Here is a 22591-nt window from a genome sequence, read left to right as displayed (position 1 = left end):
AAAAATGTTTACTGTTCACGCACTGTTCTGACCTGATTTATCTTTTTTGCTGAGAACTTCTAAGATGTCCAAACAATGTAAAAATTGAAGCGAACCTCATGCATCAAATTATCTACCACCCAAAAAAATTGGAATTTTTTGGATTTTTATAGTATTTATTTTGATATTTTTCTAACCGGGTGCAGATGAGCCTGAGCACCAAAACTCCGCACTCCTTCAAAAATGTTTTCTTGAAAAAATTAGCCAGAAAAGGTAGGCATCCACGAGTTACTACCTAGGAGTACCAAACAAATCCAAAAGTAAACTATGTTTCTTCCAGTACAGCTAGTTCTCTGACCTGTCTATAAATAAGCCAGAACCCAAGCCAACCTGAGGCACCGCAGCTCCAGAACCACAAGCCAAAACGCAAAGCAGCAAACAAACCACAGACGAAGACAAGTCTCAAGAGAAAGAGAGAATGGCGGCCACCTCCTCCACCTCCTACTTCCCCTCGCAGTCGCAGCTGCCGGCGTCCAGCGCCACCGCTACAACCAGCATCAGCAACGGCCGGCAGCCGCGGAGGCATCGGACGGGCAGCTGCGTCATGCTCGAGGCGGCCTCCGGTGGCGGCGCGGTGGGGAGGAGGACCAGGAGCCTCATGGAGGAGGACCTTGAGGAGCTCAAGGGTTGCCTCGACCTCGGCTTCGGCTTCTCTTACCATGAGATCCCGGACCTTTGCGGGATGCTCCCTGGTCTGGAGCTCTGCTACTCCATGACGCGGAGGTTCCTCGACGAGCAGAGGACGGTGGTCGGGCAGCTGGAGCCCTCCGCGGTGGCGCCGCCGCCCATCCCGGACTGGAAGATCTCCAGCCCTGGTAAGACTTGTTTTCCCGTGCACGCCTGTTTCGATTTCGCTACAATTCTTTCTCCGTTGTTGTGGCAGAACTCTCTGCTTATGCTTCCATGCTCTGCCTTTTATTGTAAGGATCAGATCATCAGAGTATTGATTTTCTTTCTCTGTTTATTTTTTTGGTTGATGAACCATGGAGCGGTAAAAGTTTTATAAAATAGAAATCATGAGTGAGGGAGCTCCCCACTCATGTCACATCCCCAGTTGCATCATAAAACGGAAAGAGAAAGGGACTCAATAAGTTGAACTGTCTTCTCCAAGACAAGCTTCACAACAAAGCAAAGCAACAACCCCCATAGAAAATATGTCTCCTCTCTCCAACACATAATTACCCCTAAAAATAAGAATTTGGATTTTAGATAAACTATTTTTTGTAGGATGGCTATTCCCCTCACCGCGACCGCCTCCACCTACCACCGCCGCCACGCTGTCGCCGGGCACCCATGCACCTGCCTCCACCGCCGCCGCCGCCGCCGCGCGCGCACCCTTCGCTGCTCCCCACCGCCGCTGCCTGCGCGAGCACCACCGCTCCCATACACTTCGGAGCGCCTCCCAACAGCGATGAGGCGTCTCAGATCCACAAATCTGGGCGTCCCTGCGGGCGAAGGGAGGATCTCAGCAGAGGAGCGGGCGATGGAGGAGGGGCACCGCGCGAGGATGGAGAGGTCGATGCGAAGACCAGGGCGCAGGGACACCCAGAGGAAGCTGGTGACGAGAATCTGTGTAGAGGCGACTGCAGAGGAGTTGGCCAGGATGATCCCCATGGATTCCTCCTCCCCGGAGGAGGTGATTTCCTGGGCAAAGGCGGAGATGCTTTCGCTCCTCCCGGAGCAGAGGGCGAAGTGGCGAGCATTTTGGTCTTTGCAGAATTGAGCTCACCGGCGAAGAGCCGCATCTCCACCCTGCCATTGGAGTAGATGGCTACAGGCTCGCCAGATCCTGAAGCTCTGAGGTTTGAATTTGCCACTCCACTCCGATGGGCAGGAGATCAGATTACAGCTCGCCGCTGCCTCAAATTCAGGGCAGAAATCAATCCTCCCAGCCGTCCAATTGAAGCCCGTTGTCGCCGTCCTCTGAAGCCGTTCTCTGATGGGCGGGATGATCTCGCCCCTATGATTGCCGTGGTGGATGACAGCCAAGGCCCACCAACCAGCGCGGATGGAAAGGAGATAAGGCCAGCTGACATGGAAAGCAAGCCGGGTGGAGAAGACGACCTGGCCCTGCGTGAGTACTACGGGCAGCTGTGGGGACCTCTCAACCTTGATCCTTCTCCCCTCCTTGTCTGGATCAGGAGAGATTTAACCCTAGCCCGCTCGTTCGCCGCCGCCGACTGCCACCCAATATCTGGTGACGATCCCACCACCCTCCCCACTCCCACCATCCTCAAAGGTTTGGATCCAAAGCTACGCGAGGAAATCAATCAGGATCATGGCGGAAGCGCAGGGGCGAGGGCGTGGCTGCGGGAGGGGGTGGAAACCCTAGAAGCAATAAGCAGGGGGGTCAAACTTCGGGGGATCTTGGTGCTCCACCCCCAAGTTCTTGGCCCCAATTCGATCCTCAATTTGGACCCCCCCCCCAATTTCAATTTGGCTTTGGATTCCCTGGCGGCCCCCAGATCCCACCCCCATGGTATACAGGTGGATATTTCCCTCCTCCACAGATGAACCAGTGGAGAGGTCCTCCTGGGGCTTGCGGTGGTGGGAAGAATCAAGAGGCAGGGTCATCTGACAAACAATTTGACAACCAGCAGCAAAAAGGACAGCTGGGTCAGAATTTTGGGAAGCAGGGCACCAATCTTTGGAGCAGAAACAGGAGAACATAGCACAGGATCAAGGGTTCAGTACTTCTACTGGTGGCAATCAACAGAAGAAGGGGAGAAATCTGAACAAGCCAAAGCAACCTGCCAACAAGTTTGATGAGCTGAGTGCTACTGAATATGCAGATGTCATCTGCTATAGTTGTGGAGAACCAGGACACCACAAAACCAACTGTCCCAAGCCACCAGCATGTTTCATATGTAAAGTGGTGACACATAAGGTAGAAGACTGCCCAGTAAGAAAGAAACCAATAAACCCTGCAAAGTTTGTTGGTAGTGGAGCACCTGGGCTTGGTTACCACCAGATTGATGTCCCTGATGTGAATGAACAGCACATTGGGACTAAGAGGAATATAGGGATGGTTTATGTAGAGTCAGGACATGTTACAAAGAAGGAGCTGGCTCACAATTTCTCTCTGATCTACAAAACCAATTGGCCATGGCAGATAAGGATGCTTGATGATTGGACTTTCTTGGTGAAATTCCCCCCTCACATCCTAGTGGAAAGTATGGACATATATCCTCTATTTGGCCTGCCTGAGCTAGATGGAGTGACTGTGAATGTGGAAGTCTAGAAAGGATCCCTGGAACACCACAGTGAACTGCAGAAAGTTTGGCTTCAGCTGGATGGAGTTGCACCATCTTGGGCTGAATGGGCAATCTTAGAACAGTTTGCATCAGTCTTTGGGACCCTAATTGATGTTGATTGGCAGGGAAAGTTCAAATCTTTCTTTGAGGTTGTCAGAATCAAGATCAAATGCAAAGATCATACAAAAATTCCACCTGAGAGGCTATTTGGCATAGGTGACAAGTTGTCCAGGATTGGTATCACAGTAGAACCACCAATAGAAGACCCATAAAATGATGATCTGTTGGAGGATGAACTAGCTGACAATGAAAATGGCAACAAGCTGGAGAAATCCAAAAGAGAGGAGGAAAATAACAATAGAGAAAAAGGAAGCACTGGAGGAGGATCCACTCCCTCCCTCCAAAGCAACAAACCTGGCAACAGCACCTCAAGCCAGAGCTCCAAACAGAAGGTTTTTGACTATCTGAAGCAACTGCAAGACCCACTCAATATGGAGCAAATTTACAACATCCAACAAGAGATGGAACTAGAAGAGGATGAGGATGAAATGGAAGACATTCTAACAGAAGATGGTGAAGCTATAGTTGAAGATAAAGAAGAGGTGATTTTTAGCCCTCAGCTCAACCCAGGAAATGCCTTCAGTTCTCTGCACTCACAGAATGAGACAATGACTCAGCATGAGTCCAAAGAAGAGAAAAACAAGTGGGGCCCAGTACAAGCTTTCAGGAAGAGCAACAGGGTTGAAGTAGGAGGTAGATCCATGTTGGAAATAGCAGTCAACACCAAGAAAGTGCAAAACTTGGAAGTCACAAAGAAAGACATTCAAGGTACCATTATTAAAAATTCTTTTGAGCTTTTTAGTAACCCAAATTTCCTTGATGTAGCTAAGAAAATAGGGGTAGAAATAGATACTAGCTACAATATTCCTGTAGAAACTAGCTCTAGCTTTTCTCTGCCTTTGTCTGAAGGACAAACTGCAAATACAACTAGTCAAAAAAGTCCTTATCAAGTAGAAGGGGGGACTGAAGGGCCTCCAGACATCAACAACCTACAGGACTACCCTAGGCTCACAAAAATCTCTTGGACAAAGGAGCCTGAAGGGCTCCCTACCCAAGAAAGTCTCATAGTTCAATGTAACTCCCCTGTCACACCCACAGGTCTGGATACAACCCCCTCTGGGCACATGGACCAGAGTGTTTTGTGGAACCTAGTCTCCAAAAAAGGACGGGGCAAGCACCCTAGGAAAACCTTGATGCAATGAATGCTTTATTCTGGAATATTAGAGGGATTATTACTCCAGGAAAAAAGCCCTGCATTGTAGATTCTTTAGCTAAACATAAACCTAGTATAGAGGCTTTTCAGGAAACAAAGAAAGACAAGCTTTCTACTTCCTTTCTAAAGTCTATTAGTGGAGATAAATCTTACACTTGGCATCACCTGCCTGCTGAAGGCACTTCAGGTGGTGTGCTAGTGGGAGTAGATGTAGATGTTTTTGATGTAATTAGCTGGAAGTCTCTCAAATACTCTGTCTCATGCAACCTTATGCATAAGACAAGTGAAAAATCTTTCAGGTTTATAGCAGTCTATGGATCACCATATGATGAGGGCAAAGATGAGTTCATCTCTGAGCTCCATAGTTTATTCATTGATGATCACCAACCCACTATTGTTGAGGGTGACTTTAATTTGGTTATATACCAGAAAGATAAGAACAATGGTAAAATCAACCATGGGTGGAGTGACAAATTCAATGCCTGGATTGAAATCTAGAGCCTACTAGAAATTAAAATGTCTGGTAGGCAATTCACCTGGGCAAATAACTAGGATAATTTGATCATGAGCACTATAGCCAGGGTCTTTTGCACCACTGAACTAGATGCTCTATTCCCTCTAAGTAGTCTCAAGCTCTCCCCAGGACTGGGAGTGATCACACTCCTATTCTGTGGGACTCTGGCATAAATAGTACCCCAAAAAGCTCAAGCTATAAATTTGATAAATGGTGGTTACTTAGGGCTGAATTTAAGGAGCTTGCAGAGAAAAACTGGTCTGCTCCTGTCAAAAGTACCATTCCCATTGACATTTGGCAGGAGAAAGTGAGGAGGTTTAGAAAATTTAGCAAGGGATGGAGTAGAAATGTAGATGCTGAGATTAGGAAAACTAAGCAGGAGTTGACAGAAGAATATGACAGTCTAGATATCAAGTCAGAAACCTTGCAACTTTCTGATGCAGAGAATTTGAGGATGAAAGAACTCATATGTAGACTCCATAACATTTGGCTTGTAGAGGAAATTAAAGCCAGGCAAAAATCCAGAGATAGAGATATCCTTGAAGGGGATAGAAACACTAACTATTTTCAGGCTGTAGCAAACCAAAGGAGGAGAAAAACCCTAATAAATAAGCTAGAAGGGCCTGATGGCACTACTACTGATGTTAAAAACATGTTGGATATAGCTACAGAATTCTATAAGGACCTTTTAAAAAAAGAAGATAGAAGAGGGTTTAGAATTAATAGTAATTTCTTCACTGACGAGGAGAAAATCACTGAACTAGAAAATCAGACCCTCCAAAGACCTTTCTCTGAAGGAGAAATAAAGGAGGCCATCTTTGGATCATATACAGATGGAGCCCCTGGTCCAGATGGTCTATCTTTTCTTTTCCTCCAGAACTTCTGGGAAGTAATCAAAAATGATGTGATAGCCATGTTTGATGATTTCCATAAAGAAGAACTGGATCTTTATAGGCTTAACTTTGCAGTGCTGACTCTTATCCCAAAGGAAAAAGAGGCTACCAGCATGAAAAAGTTTAGGCCTATTAGTTTAATTAATTGTATCTTTAAAGTGTTCACCAAGGTGCTCACAAATAGGTTGGCTGTGCTGATGAATAGACTTACTTCTAGTAACCAATCAGCCTTTATTAAAGGTAGATTCATCCTGGAAAGTGTAGTCACAGCACATGAGGTGCTGCACTCCACTGCCAAATCTGGCAACCCAGGACTAGTTCTGAAATTAGACTATGAAAAAGCTTTTGACAAAGTTAACCTAGATTTCCTTATTGAAATTCTAGAAAAAAGAAACTTCAACCCCCTTTGGGTGACTTGGATCAAACAAATCACACATATGGGGTCTGTTGGAGTGAAAATCAATGGTGTTGAAGGCAACTACTTCCTTACAGGAAAAGGCCTTAGGCAGGGGGACCCTTTATCCCCTCTGCTTTTTAATTTAGTTGTAGATGTCCTGAGCAAAATGCTTTCCAAAGCAGCTTCAGTAAATTAATTAGTGGGTTTGTTGAGAATCGTAGCATAATTTAAAATTTTCCTACGCTCACCAAGATGCATCTATGGAGTATACTAGCAACGAGGGGAAGGGAGTGCATCTACATACCCTTGTAGATCGCGAGCGGAAGCGTTCCAATGAACGTGGATGACGGAGTCGTACTCGCCTTGATCCAAATCACCGATGACCGAGTGCCGAACGGACGGCACCTCCGCGTTCAACACACGTACGGTGCAGCGACGTATCCTCCTTCTTGATCCAGCAAGGGGGAAGGAGAGGTTGATGGAGATCCAACAGCACGACGGCGTGGTGGTGGATGTAGCGGTTCTCTGGCAGGGCTTCGCCGAGCTTCTGCGAGAGAGAGAGAGGTGTGTTGCAGGGGAGGAGGGAGGCGCCCAAGGCTGTAGGGTGCTGCCCTCCCTCCCCCCTTTATATAGGCCCCCTGGGGGGCGCCGGCGCTGGAGATGAGATCCAAAGGGGGGGGGGCGGCGGCCAAAGGGGGGGAAGGGGTTGCCTTGCCCCCCAAGGCAAGGGGGAACTCCCCCCCTAGGGTTCCCAACCCTAGGCGCATGGTGGGAGGCCCAAGGGGGGCGCCCCAGCCCACTAAGGACTGGTTCCCTTCCACTTTCAGCCCACGGGGCCCTCCGGGATAGGTGGCCCCACCCGGTGGACCCCCGGGACCCTTCCGGTGGTCCCGGTACAATACCGGTAACCCCCGAAACTTTCCCGGTGGCCGAAACTGGACTTCCTATATATAATTCTTCACCTCCGGACCATTCCGGAACCTCTCGTGACGTCCGGGATCTCATCCGGGACTCCGAAAAACTTTCGGGTTTCCGCATACATATATCTCTACAACCCTAGCGTCACCGAACCTTAAGTGTGTAGACCCTACGGGTTCGGGAGACATGCAGACATGACCGAGACGCCTCTCCGGTCAATAACCAACAGCGGGATCTGGATACCCATGTTGGCTCCCACATGTTCCACGATGATCTCATCGGATGAACCACGGTGTCGAGGATTCAATCAATCCGTATGCAATTCCCTTTGTCAATCGGTATGTTACTTGCCCGAGATTCGATCGTCGGTATCCCAATACCTTGTTCAATCTCGTTACCGGCAAGTCTCTTTACTCGTACCGCAATGCATGATCCCGTGACTAACGCCTTAGTCACATTGAGCTCATTATGATGATGCATTACCGAGTGGGCCCAGAGATACCTCTCCGTCACACGGAGTGACAAATCCCAGTCTCGATCCATGCCAACCCAACAGACACTTTCGGAGATACCCGTAGTGCACCTTTATAGTCACCCAGTTACGTTGTGACGTTTGGCACACCCAAAGCACTCCTACGGTATCCGGGAGTTGCACGATCTCATGGTCTAAGGAAAAGATACTTGACATTGGAAAAGCTCTAGCAAACGAAACTACACGATCTTTTATGCTATGCTTAGGATTGGGTCTTGTCCATCACATCATTCTCCTAATGATGTGATCCCGTTATCAATGACATCCAATGTCCATAGTCAGGAAACCATGACTATCTGTTGATCAACGAGCTAGTCAACTAGAGGCTTACTAGGGACACGTTGTAGTCTATGTATTCACACATGTATTACGATTTCCGGACAATACAATTATAGCATGAATAATAGACAATTACCATGAACAAAGAAATATAATAATAACCATTTATTATTGCCTCTAGGGCATATTTCCAACAGGGTTGTGTTCTAATTTAATCCCCAATGGGGTCATCTGCCTACGATATGCAGATGACACCATCCTTTTCTTGGAGAAGAGTGTGCAATGCACAAAAAACATGAAAATGATCCTCACTTGCTTTGAGCAGGTCTCAGGTATGAGAATTAACTACTCAAAGAGTGAGATCATTCCTATAGGGCTCTCTCCAGAAGAAACACATAGCTATGCAGATATATTAGGATGTAAAATGGGGGTCTTCCCAATAAAATACTTGGGAATTCCTTTACACTTTGATAAACTTAGGAGAGAAGATATACAGCCCCTGATAGATAAAATCCTCAAAAGGATGGCTGGTTGGAGGGGCAAACTCCTCTCCTATGCTGCTAGACTGACCTTGATCAAGACTTGCTTAGCCAACATCCCCATATACCTACTCTCTTTTTTCAAATTCCCTAAATGGGCTCTTGACATGATCAACAGTCAGATGGCCAATTGTTTGTGGAATGACTTTGAAGGGAATAGGAAAATCCACCTTGCCAATTGGCATCTAGTTTGTATGAGCAAGAAACATGGGGGTTTAGGAGTGCCTAACATCAAAGATGTTAACCTCTGCCTACTTGGAAGCTGGGTGAAAAGATACATCAAAGATGAGGGCAAGCTTTGGGAACAAATAGTAGATAGGAAATACATCAACAACTCCCCCAATATCTTTGCTAGCAAAACCCATCACCTCTCTAGATTTTGGCAAGGTGTCATGTGGGCCGCTAAGGCTTCGAAGTTTGGATACAAATGGGTGGTGGGTGACAGGAAAAAGATCAGATTCTGGGAAGATATCTGGTTTGGTACATCACCCCTCTCAGTCCAATTCTGGCCTCTTTACTCCATATGCCACCAACAATGCTCAACCATAGCTGAGATCTGAGATAACAATTGGATTAAACTCACATTTAGGAGGGTTTTTACACCTACTATGATGGAACAATGGTATGCCCTGGAACAAATAATTGAAAGCACCCTGCTTCAAGAAGGGGGTGATTCTCTTGTCTGGCAATATGAAGCTAACGGGGAATACACTACTGGCTCCCTCTACAGCATCATAAATTTCAGGGGGGTCCAACCAGTTTACATCCCTGCAGTGTGGTCAATAAAATCCCACCTAGAATCCAGATCTTTCTATGGCTGTTCTCTCACAACAAACTGATGACTAAGGACAATCTAGCTAGGAGAGGTATAGAAAAAACACCAGAGTGTGTGTATTGCTCCGAGAAATAATCCATCACACACCTATTCTTTGAATGTGTGGAGGCCAAACAAATCTGGGCAAGAATATTAGATTTTTTGGGCATAGAAATAGGAGCTAATTTCCTGTCCATTGCTAGATTTTGGCCTGCAAATAAGAAACATACTGCTCTAAATTCAGTCTGTGCATGTGTTCTATGGACTATGTGGAAAAATAGGAACTCACATGTCTTTAACAATGCTTTGTGGACTGATATGAAGCAGGTTTGGAGGAGAATGCTAGGACATGCCAGGAGATGGCTGATCTTGTTCGAAGGACCTGCCTTGGCAAGAATGGAGATGTTAGTTCAGAACATCTCCTCCATCCTGGAAGCTCCTTTCCAAATTATGACAGAGTAGCTGCTGTTGAGAAGGGCACTGAAAGTGCACTCAACCACTCCCCCCTTCTCTCTCGTCTGAAGCTCAATGGCGCTCCGAAACCAGAGGATCCAAGCTTTCAAATCTCGCCACTAAGAAGCCCACGCGCAAGCACCTGCAAGACGACGATGCTCAGCCCCGTCACCCCTCTGGAGCTGGATGGGTCGCCGGTCATTCCATGGAAGAAGCTCAAGAGTGTTCCTGCAGTCACGGTGGAGGGAGCGATGCCACTGGAGTCTACCTAGCGTTCTATGCGACTCTGAGGTTAAAGCATGAAGGAAGTCAAAGATTTTCAGTGGAAGCAGAAGAGGGAGACCTGGCTATTGCAAAATTCGAGGCAAATTTGTAATAGGAATAGCGTCTTCCAGTACTTTTAAGTTTAGAGCTGATCCTTGTGTTGTTCAGTTGTTTAGCGATTCCCTTTTCTTTTCCTTCTAGTTTCGTTATTGGACATGCATTGCATGCTGTTTTGGATGTTATTTTCCCGGTCTCATCTATAAAATGGGGCCGGGGGGCTCAAAATCCCCCTTTTCTCTAAAAAAAAGAATTTGCAACTTTTTTTAAAAATGCTAACCTTTCTACCTTGAGTATATCATTATATCTTCATACAAAACCAGCAGTGCAAAGCATCTGGAGCTGTGTTTGATTTGCTATTCATTTACGATGATATCCTATTTTTCTTTGTGATTAACAAATGGCATGCTGCTCATGGCTGATCAGTTACAACTGGCTTTGGCAGGTGATCATCCCGACGAGGTTAAAGCTCGGCTCAAGTATTGGGCACAGACAGTGGCATGCACAGTCAAACTCTGCACCTAGTGGAGGTCGGGACTTGGGAGTTTGCGAGTTCATCCCATGACATGTGTGCTAAGATGGGCTCAATTGAAGGTGGCTGAAGCTGAAGAAGCTGCTTACATGGCTCAAAGATATGTTATACCGAGGAGATGCTTCGGTTGCGTGCTATCGGGATGACATAACAGATCGGTGATTCTCAAAAACTTCAGAGAGGGAGATGACTTATGACACCGCAAAACAGCGAGAAATCTCGACGCGATATGTCGTCTGAGCTTTAATGAAAGCATCAGAAGCTTGCCATTCGTCATAGGTGTTCTAAACGTGCAATTCGGAGACCTCTTAGTGTTTCTAAACTTCTTTGTAATGATCACTAGGAGCTCCAACTATGTTGTACTGCACCAAGTTGAGCTTTGCAAATATGTCGGTAGATTGGCTCAAGTATGATATGGCTTTGTTCTCATGTTTCTTTGAACTTTGATTTGCTTTCAAAGAGTAGACACTGTATAGGACGTCCATGAACATATTTGTTGATTTTGCTGTACTGCACTGCAAAGGTGTAGAAACAGTTTGCCCTGAAATAGATTTCTTTGTCCAACTTAACAACAAATTGTGTCTGCTGTTATTCAGGATATCATATGATCCCACTGAACTGAATTTATGACGTGGCAAGATTGAGAAAAAAACATGGGCGACATAACCAACTGAGAACTATTGACCAAAATAAGGCAGCGGACCCCTTCAACACATATATTTTATGATCTTATTGGATTTACATTGGTGCCCAATGAAGAACAAAACGTGGTTACTGGTTACTGGTTACACTGGCGGCTCGGCCTCTGCATCAGGCTGGCCATAGTGGGGATAACATAACTAGTATCATGTACTTGGGACTCGTAAACATGCTTACGTGGCAGACAATTAAAGAAGAGAGAGAGGGTCATAGTAACATAGGTAGATACCGTATCATAATAAATGTTATGCTACTATGTGTCATGCATGGCAATAAATAAGACCACCTATAATACTACTTTATGATACTATGCACTATGGATGTAGTATCATACACTAGTATCATATGCATGATACTAGTATATGTTACTCCCCACTATGACCAGCCTCATAGGACGTTCAAGAAATAAGTTCCAAACAATAAAACAAATAAAAAGAAAACACGACCATAACCGGTTGAACTCAAGATTACATAGCTTATCCACATAATCTATGAGTGGCTCTGCAACCAAACTGGTTGAATAAACTCTGCGCAACCGATTCCAGTCGGCTGCACACAAAGGCCATAAGCGCATGCGTGTCCATATGTTGTAGTGATGACCACATACGGATCGAAGCCGGAACCCTGCAGATAACCTGCAAGAAATTAGGAATAGAGGGTCTGTTAAAAACACAATCACTCTAGCAACTCCATGTTTTTGTTATGTCGTGTTTAAACTGTAGTAATCACCTCGAGCCTCCACCTTGATTAAAAGTGTTTCCCATAAAATAATTTGGTGTGAATGGAATAGCTCTAGAAGACTAGAACAGGTTAGATGCAACAAACCACTGGACTAGCCGCGCGCACTAGTGTTACTAATTAATTTGTTCCCGCAAAAAAAGTGTTAATGAATTTATTTATCGCGCGGCCGATCCAAGTATCTGCCTGGAAATAGTGGTATACAACGCTGTGCGCCGCGGATGATGCAATGATTGATTGTATACTAGCGGTTGGGGCGCGTCATGGCGCGCCGCCTGATAGAAAGCTGGGCGGTGCCATGTTGGACACGCCCCTTCCACGCTGCTGAATGTACTTCACAGTGTAAAAGGAAGTGGCTTAGGAGTCATATTATATTAATATGTCCTTATAGTTTACATGACCGACAATCTAAACAACAGTGGTTCACAAGCAACGCACAGGGCACAAATGCGAAGGCGGAGGAACAATTAATCATCCCTCGTGAAAAGGAGCTTCTGCCCAAATGATTTTCTGTCACTGAGTAAGCAACTCATCTCTCCCATCTTCCTCCAACTCGCTTATCCCGCAGAAATGGTGTGGCTCCAGAGAAGATGACGAAGTGGCGCCGGCGCCATGGCCGTCCGAGCGTGTACCAGCCGAAGTGTGGCAATGGCATAGCAAAGCAGCCGACGTTGACCTGATCTTCGCCGTCCGGACCACCAACTGCTCCCTCACCTCTTGCGGGAGCGCCTCTGCAAGCGCACCTCAGCTATCTTAGGTCCTGTTGTTCATCAACGTGGAGGAAAGGCAGGTTTAGCCCCATGCTGGCCGCCTCTGGATGATGCGCCGCTGCTCGCTGCTTTCCATCCTGCTAGCACGTACTCCTTTCGTCAGCTGCCGCCTTTCTTGCCAAGCCTGTCATAGAATGAGGTGTCAATAATCAAGCTGCACTCCAATTTCCATCATCGCTAAAGCTATCACAAGAGAAAGTAGTCTGAGAACAATTCCAATGCTACTCGAGAAGCATAACTAAAGTGCTAAACATGCCAAAATTTCTGCAGGTACAGCGAAACCAAATCCAAAAAATTCAGCGGCTCGTACCACACCAAGTCCAGGAATACAACACAGAACAATAAACCTATGCACACTTTGAATTTTTTTTATGGAGTACTGGATCGGAAGTATGAAACTTTATAAGCCGCATCTGCACCGACCGGTCTCTATAATTCCACACAAAACAAGACTAAGAATGAGCGTACAATCTGTACTTTGGCTGATTTTTACAGCATGCAACTCCATTAGCCATGAAATCAAGGAATTCTGAAGCCTGTTTTGATGTTGAAAAATATACACAAATATGAAAACAAGAGAGATCTATGAAAGAAAAGAAAGGAACCATCTTAAGAAGAAACTGTAAGTTCTGAACTCCTTGAACCCAACATGTACATACGAACAAACATGTGCCACCATACCCCCATTTCATCAACCACGTGCTAACTGATACATGGTCATGCTAATTTCGCTTAGTTATTTGATGTCCATGTCTAATTGATTAAAGAAAGGACTCTGCTCAGAAGTCAAAATGTATATTTCATAATAGAGTTGTATACAACATATATGTATGTATATGTATATATATTTTAGTGATATCTTCGAATTCCTTGAACTATTTACATATCTTTCAGATATTACAGTATGTTTTCTTCCCACTACCTCAAGAATATGAAAATTCACTTGAAGAACGAAGAATGTTAACGGTTCCGAGAGGAGAAGACCTACATAAATATTCTATGAAAATACATTGTGATGTTGGCCGCTGGAGGAGAGGTCTCCACATTTGAGCCCCAAACATGCATGGCAATGTGAAATAGTTGAAAATTAACAAAATCAGGAAACAAAGAGAAATCTGGAAACAAGAGCATCCAATTTAGAATAGCCATCCATACGAGGCATGGGTGAGTTTAGTGCACTTGGCCTCAGTTGGTATAACCTTTTCTTCAGCGCAAGCATACAATTATCCTGGTGTAATAGCTACATGAAGCACAACTCTCCTGGCAAAACAAAGTAAAAATTTATGACCAACTGTAATGGAAAATATAAAAATGCCAATCTTGCCCTTCTGATCGCCCTGAAAAAGGGGACGAGGAAGAAGCGGATGCATATGAAGGGTGAAATAGATGATATGTCAGTCACTGACCTGGTATGTGTCATGGTATATCTCTATGGTTGCGGTGTGCGCGAGCATGCTGTTGTGCAGGCTTGTTGTCAGCAAAAGAACCTGAGGAAAACTGGTTGTAGATCTCTCCTATGCCATCTGCCCCCTTCGGCAAAAAATTGTTAGGCAGTGGGCAATAATATAACATGATAGAAGATGATGCTAAAAAGGCATGCCACTATGTATGTATCCAGTAATATAGAGGGATTTCCCACTAACAGAATTAAATTGATTCTGCAACAGTTTGTTTGTAAACAAAATAAAGCATGTTATGATATCTTCATGGATAAATGGAGAACAATTGAATGCACCAGGTCTTTTTGCGACAGAAGTAACTTAAGTAGGATGTACCTGAGGCTCATTTTAGTAGAGGATTCTTCACCCGGGGAAAGCTGGTTACGTTTTTTATTTGATATACCCATGTTCCTCGCTGTAACAAAAGCTCAAAGTGGAAAACAAAATATGTCAGGCACTCAATTTAAAATGGCTTATTTTCTCGCATGCTTATACTGAAATCTGAATAGAGCACAAATCCAGCATGCATGTGGTAGCATGTATCTAAAAGTATCAAGTATCAAGAAAGCAGCTTCGTTGACCTACATGGCTACATATGCTCAAGTGTTGTTCTTTTCAAAGTATGCTAACCCACTATTTTGTCAGTTTAGGTGATCTATTGTAGTAACCAAGGACGTAAATGCAAATAAAAGTTTTAGGCCTTAATATGCACACCATTTCTTAAGATCTGGTCATTGCAAATACTTGAGAAAATATATACATTATATCTATGTTGTGCAAATCTAGTGAGAAAATTCTACATTTTGATGCAAGGGATAAATAACACCGGTGCTATAGATACAACTTCTCGTCTTATTTACAACTGATGTTCAAAGCCATGGATACGATGGCATCTCAGAAAATAAGCATATGACTCTCCCAACATCATACATGCCCACACACAACTTCTGGCGCCTCCACGTGAGCATGCTTCCCTCAATTTAAAAAAACGTGAACATGTTGTTCAGTCAAAGAGCAATACCTCCTTGAATGCCTTGAGAGTTGATTGGATGTACATTAGCTGCTCCACGTTTTGTTGTATTGCTTTGTTAAATTTGCTCTTGCTCCGAGGGAATTGTATGACCAACACAATTAAATTGATTCAGAAAAGAAGAGAGTTAAATCGGGAGTGAATTTCCAAGAAAATGGCTCTATTGTTCAAGAGCATAAGCACAGCCAAAAAGATATACATGGATATTGGATACTTTGCACAAAAAAAATCTCAAGTACAGAGAATACAGTATAGAAGTATACACGGAAGTTGTTGTTATAGTTCCAAAACCGCAAGGATGACTGAAATCCTTGAAACAATTGCATTTTCTTATTTCCCCAAGGGATACTAATCCATATGGTTTTTTTTGGCGAGAAATCTTTGTGGTTCACTTATGAAAGTGAACAGAACAACTTATGTTTTTATAGGCTAACACTATATACAATTTCATCGCAGAGGCTAAACTTGACTAAATATAAATCATAGGAGAAGATAAAGACATACTGAAATAAGTTGTTTCATGGAAGGTTTTCCTTTAAAAAACATGAGGTAAGCACACACGTCACTTCCTCGGCAGTTGTCACATCAACAAGCTATAAAAGGATCAAAATTACACATAGAGATGTACGTGCGCAGCCTGCTAACTTCAAAAAACAAAAACAAATGAAAGTTGCCATACCTTTGTCTACACCGTGTGCAGCATGCTAGAGCCTCACTCTGAACATTTTTTAGACAAACTCTCACTCTGAACAATCATTTACTGGCGCAAAGACAAGGGAAGTTTCCGACGACTCATTGGGTCCTTATCTCGAACAAGTCTTGGAAAGTAACACATGCATGTCCTACTGTTATTCCTTCCTAGAAAAATTAGGAAAACAGGTAGGAACTATAAATGATTGACAAAATTTGCAGTCACATTTTTCTAGCTACAATAGGCAGAAACTATGCATACAAAATCACTTTAATACCTTTTAACTACGCAAATTGTACAATTGATTTCATAAATTCTCAACACGAACGAGACTAAAAGAACTATGGAGTATATATGGGATAACCAAACCAAACTAAACCTGTGAATGTGATTACACTGGTAGAAAAAAGCCTTTTAGTCCCGGTTCGCAACAGCCTTTAGTCCCGGCTGTGCAACCGGGACTAAATATGCGCGACTAAAGACCCCCCCCCCCTCCTTTAGTCGCGCCTCTTACGGACCGCGACTAAAGGCTTTAGTCCCGGTTCTTGTGGCTGACCGGGACTAAAGGCCCGTCCACGTGGGCGCCAGTGGTCCGTCGGGGCGGAGGACCTTTAGTCCCGGTTCTCGTGGCCAACCGGGACTAAAGGCCTCCTCCGCAGGTTTAGGGTTTTAGCCTCCCTAAACCTGGTTTCTTTTTAGTTTGGAGTGTTTTATTTCTTTTATATTTTATTTTGTGTTTTATTTTAATTTTGATAAAGTTTCAGTACACATATTCTATGCTACTATATACATGCATATGAAATTTCAAACAAGAAGAATTCAAGAGGAATATATAATATATATTCAATCTCGGGTGACCATATACAACTTCGAACAAGTTTCCATACACAATTAGGATGGATGACCATATACAACTTCGAACAAGTTTCAATCTCGGGTATGCATATAAATTTCTTCGTCCTCGGTATAGTGTTCTCCTTTAGGATTGATGACTTCCCTCATGAAAAATCCTGCTAATTCTTCTTGAATTGGTCGGAAGCGAGCTTCTGGACTAAGCCTCCTCCGCAAGTTATCCGTCGCGTTCCGCACGCTATCCGATGCCTTCCGCTCAGAGGTGTGTCTCCGGATGTTCTCATAAACATAGTATCCACATAGATTGGTCCCCGGTGGCTGCTTATCCACATTAACTAACCTTCTGAAATCTAGCTCATGTTTGAATTCACCGACAATTTCTTCTGAGAACCGTCTCCAAACCCTACAGGGCAAAGAAAATTAAATGAACAAGGGAGTTATTAGTTACTTGATATTAGGAAATGAACGAAAGAGACCGATCGATATAGAGCTCAAATGATTGAAAATAATTACTTTTGCAGCATTTTTCTCATGTCGGCCCAACGCTTTGGATCCGAATCCATAGAGTCCATGATTAGAACTCTGGAGGTGTGAAGTTCAATATTTAGCAGAATCCAGTGGAACCTGCGGACACGTTACATGCACAGTCATGCATAACTCATCGATTAGACATACCATGCATGGAGTAAACAAAAGAGAATGGGCACAAGAGAGAAACACTCACCCAAAATGGTAAGGAAATAGAATATGACTTTTGAGTTGATGCTTTCTAAGAAACTTGTACAAGTCTTTCTCCACGTCTTCGGGGTGATGTTGTAACACATGTCCATTAACGATATGTGGGTCAATGAACCCAACATCATGGATGTTTCTTATTTTGCATTCCCAAATCTTCAATCTGCATAATAGCGTACGCAACAATATAGTTAGGACAATATATATATATATATATAGTGCAGGCAATGAAGAACGAGATGAGGTAGAAATAAATCACTTACAGAACGTAGCAACTCAGCATAGATTTGTCGAGGTCGCGCAGATTGAACAGCTGGAACAATTCACTCATATGAACTTCTACAGAGTACCGTTTGGTGTGATGCTCATCTGTAACATCCGCATAAACATATTCTTTGTCGGCCCATGTTATGAATTGCTTGTACCAACGTAGCAGATTTCGCATTTGTGGTGGTAGACTCTTTTCCCGCGCAGGCTCGACGAGAGGCCCATTCCGCACATATTGTAATGCTATCTCACATACTGGCGCATCCTCAAGGCCTAAGAAGGCACGAAGAGTCAAACCCATCTCGGACGCTTGTTTCATGGCACTCGCTACAGTCAATCCAAGTGCTGCCGCAGCTGCTATGATCTCGGGGTCCTCTTCCGGACCGGCTTTCACTATGAGCGGGGGGATCGATTGTTTCTTCTGCATCCCGAGCTGGTCAACTTGTTTCCCGCTTTTTTTACTTTCTTCTTTCTCCTCCTTCAATATTTTTGCTTGCCTACGAAGTTCATGTCCATAGTCGTCAGGCATATTCAGCTCGGCTTGGGACGGTGTCGTCAAAAAATCCTTAGCCCACTTCTTTTGCTTCTCAGTGAATACTTGCTTGGGCTCAGGCTCTTTTTTCGCCTTCATATCCGCCTTCCATTTCTCATAATCAGCAGACGCGGCCAATTTGGTTTCAGCTTCACTAAGTTCCCCAGGCCTTGGGAGGAGAGGCTTCAGTGATGGCTCCGGTACCCTTGTGGTCTTAGGTACATAAGGGTCCGGGTTAATAGTCCAGGAGCGGGTTTCCTTGCTGTCCGCCTGCTTCTGCTTCTTCGCCGGAGGTGGATTGGGGGGCGTCGTACCCGCCGGAGGTTGTGGATCGGGGGACGGCGTCGAATGGCGTGAAGGAGGTGTAGGTGAACCACCACGACCACCACCACCGCCACCACCGCCACCACCACCACCACCACCATCGGAGGGGGGTGGACTTGCTAGCCTTGGCGCCTCGCCTGGAAACACTATGTACTTCTTTTTCCATAGAATGAACTGGCGCTTGACATCTCCAAGTCTTCTCTCCCCTTCGGGTGTAGGTTTGTCAATCTCCAGGTCCTCAAACCCTTGGACTATGTCTTCCACCGTGACACGAGCATAGCCATATGCAATGGGGTTGTTGTGGTGGAGTGCTCCAGGTGTACAGGGTAAAGCACTGCCGCTAGCTACCTTCGTGGAAACGTTCCCCACGGGATAATGCAGATCACATTCTTTCATCTCCTTTACATCATCCACGGGGTAGTGAGGCTCCGGTGCACGAATCTCGATCATCGGTGCAATAGCACCAGGCGGGCCATCCGTGGAAGCCACGCTGCTTCTCCGCTGCTGGCTTCCGCGATCCGCTTCATGATCTTCATGCGGCCCTGCAGCCGATTTTTCTTTTACTAGTTCATGCACGGTCTGCTTCAACTCATGGAGTTCCGATGCAAACTTCGTCATAAGATCTGCATCCCGGTCCGTCTTTCTCTTACGGCTTCTGTAACAGTACGGGTCATTGTCCTGGGAAAACCCTACTTTCCACGGAACTTTGCCTTTGCCTCGTACACGTCCTCCGTGTTCATCATTCCCGAGGGCTGTTGTCAGTGCGTCTTTCTCTCTGTTGAACTTGATCAAGCCCTCTTGAGCTTGGGTCATTGCGTCAATAAGGGCTTGGGTGGGAGCAAACTGTCTCTGCCGGTGAACACACACCCCTGTCTCCGGGTCTAGCGATCCCCCATGCCCGTACCACCAGCTTTTGGCCCTTGGGTCCCATCCCTCTGTACCTAGAGGGATTCCTCGCACCCTCAGGTCCTCCTCCATCTTCTGCCACCTAGGCTCCGAAAGGCGGTATCCTCCTGGCCCCATAATATGATGGAACTTTTTCTTACTCGCGTTATCCTTATTTTTTTTCGATATTTCCTTGAAATGCTCCGATTGCTTTTGCCTCACAAATTCTGGCCAATCATCTTTCAGTTTCTCATGTTGTCCATTGAAATCCGGAGTCTTGCCCTTGTTGACATAGTCACAGGTTAAATTTTTCTTGAAGTTCCGGAATGCTTCGCCCATCTTCTGAAGAGCGAACTCTTTAACTAGCCTCCTCCTCTGACGTCCACCCGGAACCTCGTTACCGAATTCATCGACTTTGTTGTATTCCGGAGGTAGAATGAAATGTTCCATAAGCTTTCTCCAGCAATCCTTTTTCGTTCTCTTGTCGACAAAACTGAAACCAAGACGTGCCTTCTTTGGCTCCTTCCATTCCTGGACGGTGATCGAGACGTTGTCTCGAACAACGACTCCGCATTGGTTGATAAACTTTGAGGTGTGCTGTAGGGGCTTGCCGGTTTCACTGACAAACTCAATGGCATATGTTTCTCCTGTTTCATCGCCTTGGATTTGCCACGCTTTGTCGTACTCGATCCGGAGGGCTAAAAAAAGAAAGAGAGTCGCGCGCGTTAATACATATGTATTCACATTTCAGTAAGTTTGTATCACGAGAGGCTCAATGTATATATATACCTCGCCGGAGGTGGTTGCTACTTGCAATTCGAGATCGTCGTTTGTTGACGGTTGACCTCCGTCGACAATGTCCGTTCCTTCACCTTCTTGATCATCGACAATCTCTGTTCCACCGTCAAGGTTCAGAAAAGAAGAGACTACATCCTCTTGTTGCTCATATTCTGAGCCCGGCACATAAGGAATCTCGTTGTTGATGATGCCCATTAAATAACGTTCAGCCTCCGGATCCCTAAGCGGCTCGGCTCTATCGTCCGCCATATGTCACTCCTGCATGTAGTAAAAATTCTTTTAGCTTTAAAGGAATTAAAAAATAAGATTAAGGGGACATAGAGGAGGAGGAATTAAAAAAATAAGATTATTGAGCACTGCCAAGTATTTTGTTTTGTTTTCTTTGTTTTTCTTTTTGGTTTTCATTTGGTTTCTTTCTTCTTCCTTTTTTCTTCCATTTTCTTCTTCTTCCTTTCTTCTTCCTCTTTCTTCTTTCTTTCTTCTTCTTCCTTTTTCTTTTTTCTTTCTTTCTTCTTCTTCCTTTCTTCTTCCTTTCTTCTTCTTTTCTTCTTCTTCCTTTTTCTTTCTTCTTTCTTTTGGTTTTCATTTGGTTTTCATTTTTTTTCTTCTTCCTTTTTCTTTCTTCTTTTTTTCTTCTTCCTTTTTCTTTCTTCTTTCTTTCTTCTTTCTTTTTTTCTTCTTCCTTTTTTTCTTCTTTCTTCTTTCTTTTTTTCTTCTTCCTTTTTTTCTTCTTTCTTTTGGTTTTCATTTGGTTTTCTCTCTTCTTTCTTTTTGGTTTTCATTTGGTTTCTTTTGTTTTGTTTTCTTTTTTTTTCTTCCTTTTTCTTTCTTCTTCCTTTTTTCTTCTTCCTTTTTCTTTCTTCTTTCTTTCTTCTTTCTTTTCTTCTTTTTTCATTTGGTTTCTTTCCTTTTTCTTTCTTCTTTCTTTTGGTTTTCATTTGGTTTTCATTTTTTTCTTCTTCCTTTTTCTTTCTTCTTTTTTTCTTCTTCCTTTTTCTTTCTTCTTTTTTTTCTTCTTCCTTTTTCTTTCTTCTTTCTTTTTTTCTTCTTCCTTTTTTTCTTCTTCCTTTTTCTTCTTTCTTTCTTCTTTCTTTTTTTTTCTTCTTCCTTTTTTTTTCTTCTTTCTTTTGGTTTTCTCTCTTCTTTCTTTTTGGTTTTCATTTGGTTTCTTTTGTTTTGTTTTCTTTTTTTTATTCTTCTTCCTTTTTCTTTCTTCTTTCTTTCTTCTTTCTTTTCTTCTTTTTTCATTTGGTTTCTTTCCTTTTTCTTTCTTCTTTCTTTTGGTTTTCATTTGGTTTTCATTTTTTTCTTCTTCCTTTTTCTTTCTTCTTTTTTTCTTCTTCCTTTTTCTTCTGTTTTCTTTTGTTTTCTTTTGTTTTTCTTCTGTTTTTTTCTTCCTTTTTTCCTTTTTCCTTTTTTCTTCTGTTTGTTTTTCTTTTGTTTTCTTTTTTCTTTCTTCTTCCTTTTTTCTTTTGTTTTCTTTTTTTTCTTCATTTTTCCTTTTTTCTTCCTTTTTCTTGTTTTTCTTCTGTTTTTCTTTTGTTTTCTTCTTCCTTCTTTCTTCTTCTTCCTTTTTCTTTCTTCTTCCTTTTTCTTTTGTTTTCTTTTTTTCTTCCTTTTTCCTTTTTTCTTCCTTTTTCTTGTTTTTCTTCTGTTTTCTTTTGTTTTCTTCTTCCTTCTTTCTTCTTCTTCCTTTTTCCTTTTTCTTTCTTCTTCCTTTTTCTTTTCTTTTCTTTTTTTCTTCCTTTTTCCTTTTTTCTTCCTTTTTCTTGTTTTTCTTCTGTTTTTCTTTTGTTTTCTTCTTCCTTCTTTCTTCTTCTTCCTTTTTCCTTTTTCTTTCTTCTTCCTTTTTCTTTTGTTTTCTTTTTTTTCTTCCTTTTTCCTTTTTTCTTCCTTTTTCTTGTTTTTCTTCTGTTTTTCTTTTGTTTTCTTCTTCCTTCTTTCTTCTTCTTCCTTTTTCCTTTTTCTTTCTTCTTCTTCTTCTTCCTTTTTCTTCTTCCTTCTTCTTCTTCCGCCGGCGCGCGGAGGACGGCAGGCAGGGGCAGCGGGCGGCGGGCGGCAGGGCGTCGGGCG

At 43.8% G+C, this 22591-nt stretch overlaps 1 protein-coding gene across 1 annotated transcript; it reads left to right on the top strand.

Annotated features, from left to right (window-relative positions):
- Window positions 1-444: 444 nt before the first annotated feature.
- Window positions 445-10751, top strand: LOC120976178 (uncharacterized). Its single transcript, XM_040403015.3, has 2 exons — window positions 445-854; window positions 10672-10751. The coding sequence occupies exons 1-2, from the start codon at window positions 458-460 to the stop codon at window positions 10749-10751; spliced, it is 477 nt and encodes a 158-aa protein (XP_040258949.1). The 5' UTR covers window positions 445-457.
- The last annotated feature ends 11840 nt before the right edge of the window (window positions 10752-22591 follow it).

Source organism: Aegilops tauschii, chromosome 3 (genome assembly GCF_002575655.3).
Source record: "Aegilops tauschii subsp. strangulata cultivar AL8/78 chromosome 3, Aet v6.0, whole genome shotgun sequence".
NCBI classification, from domain to species: domain Eukaryota; kingdom Viridiplantae; phylum Streptophyta; class Magnoliopsida; order Poales; family Poaceae; genus Aegilops; species Aegilops tauschii.
This window is presented reverse-complemented; position numbering and strand designations above follow the sequence as displayed.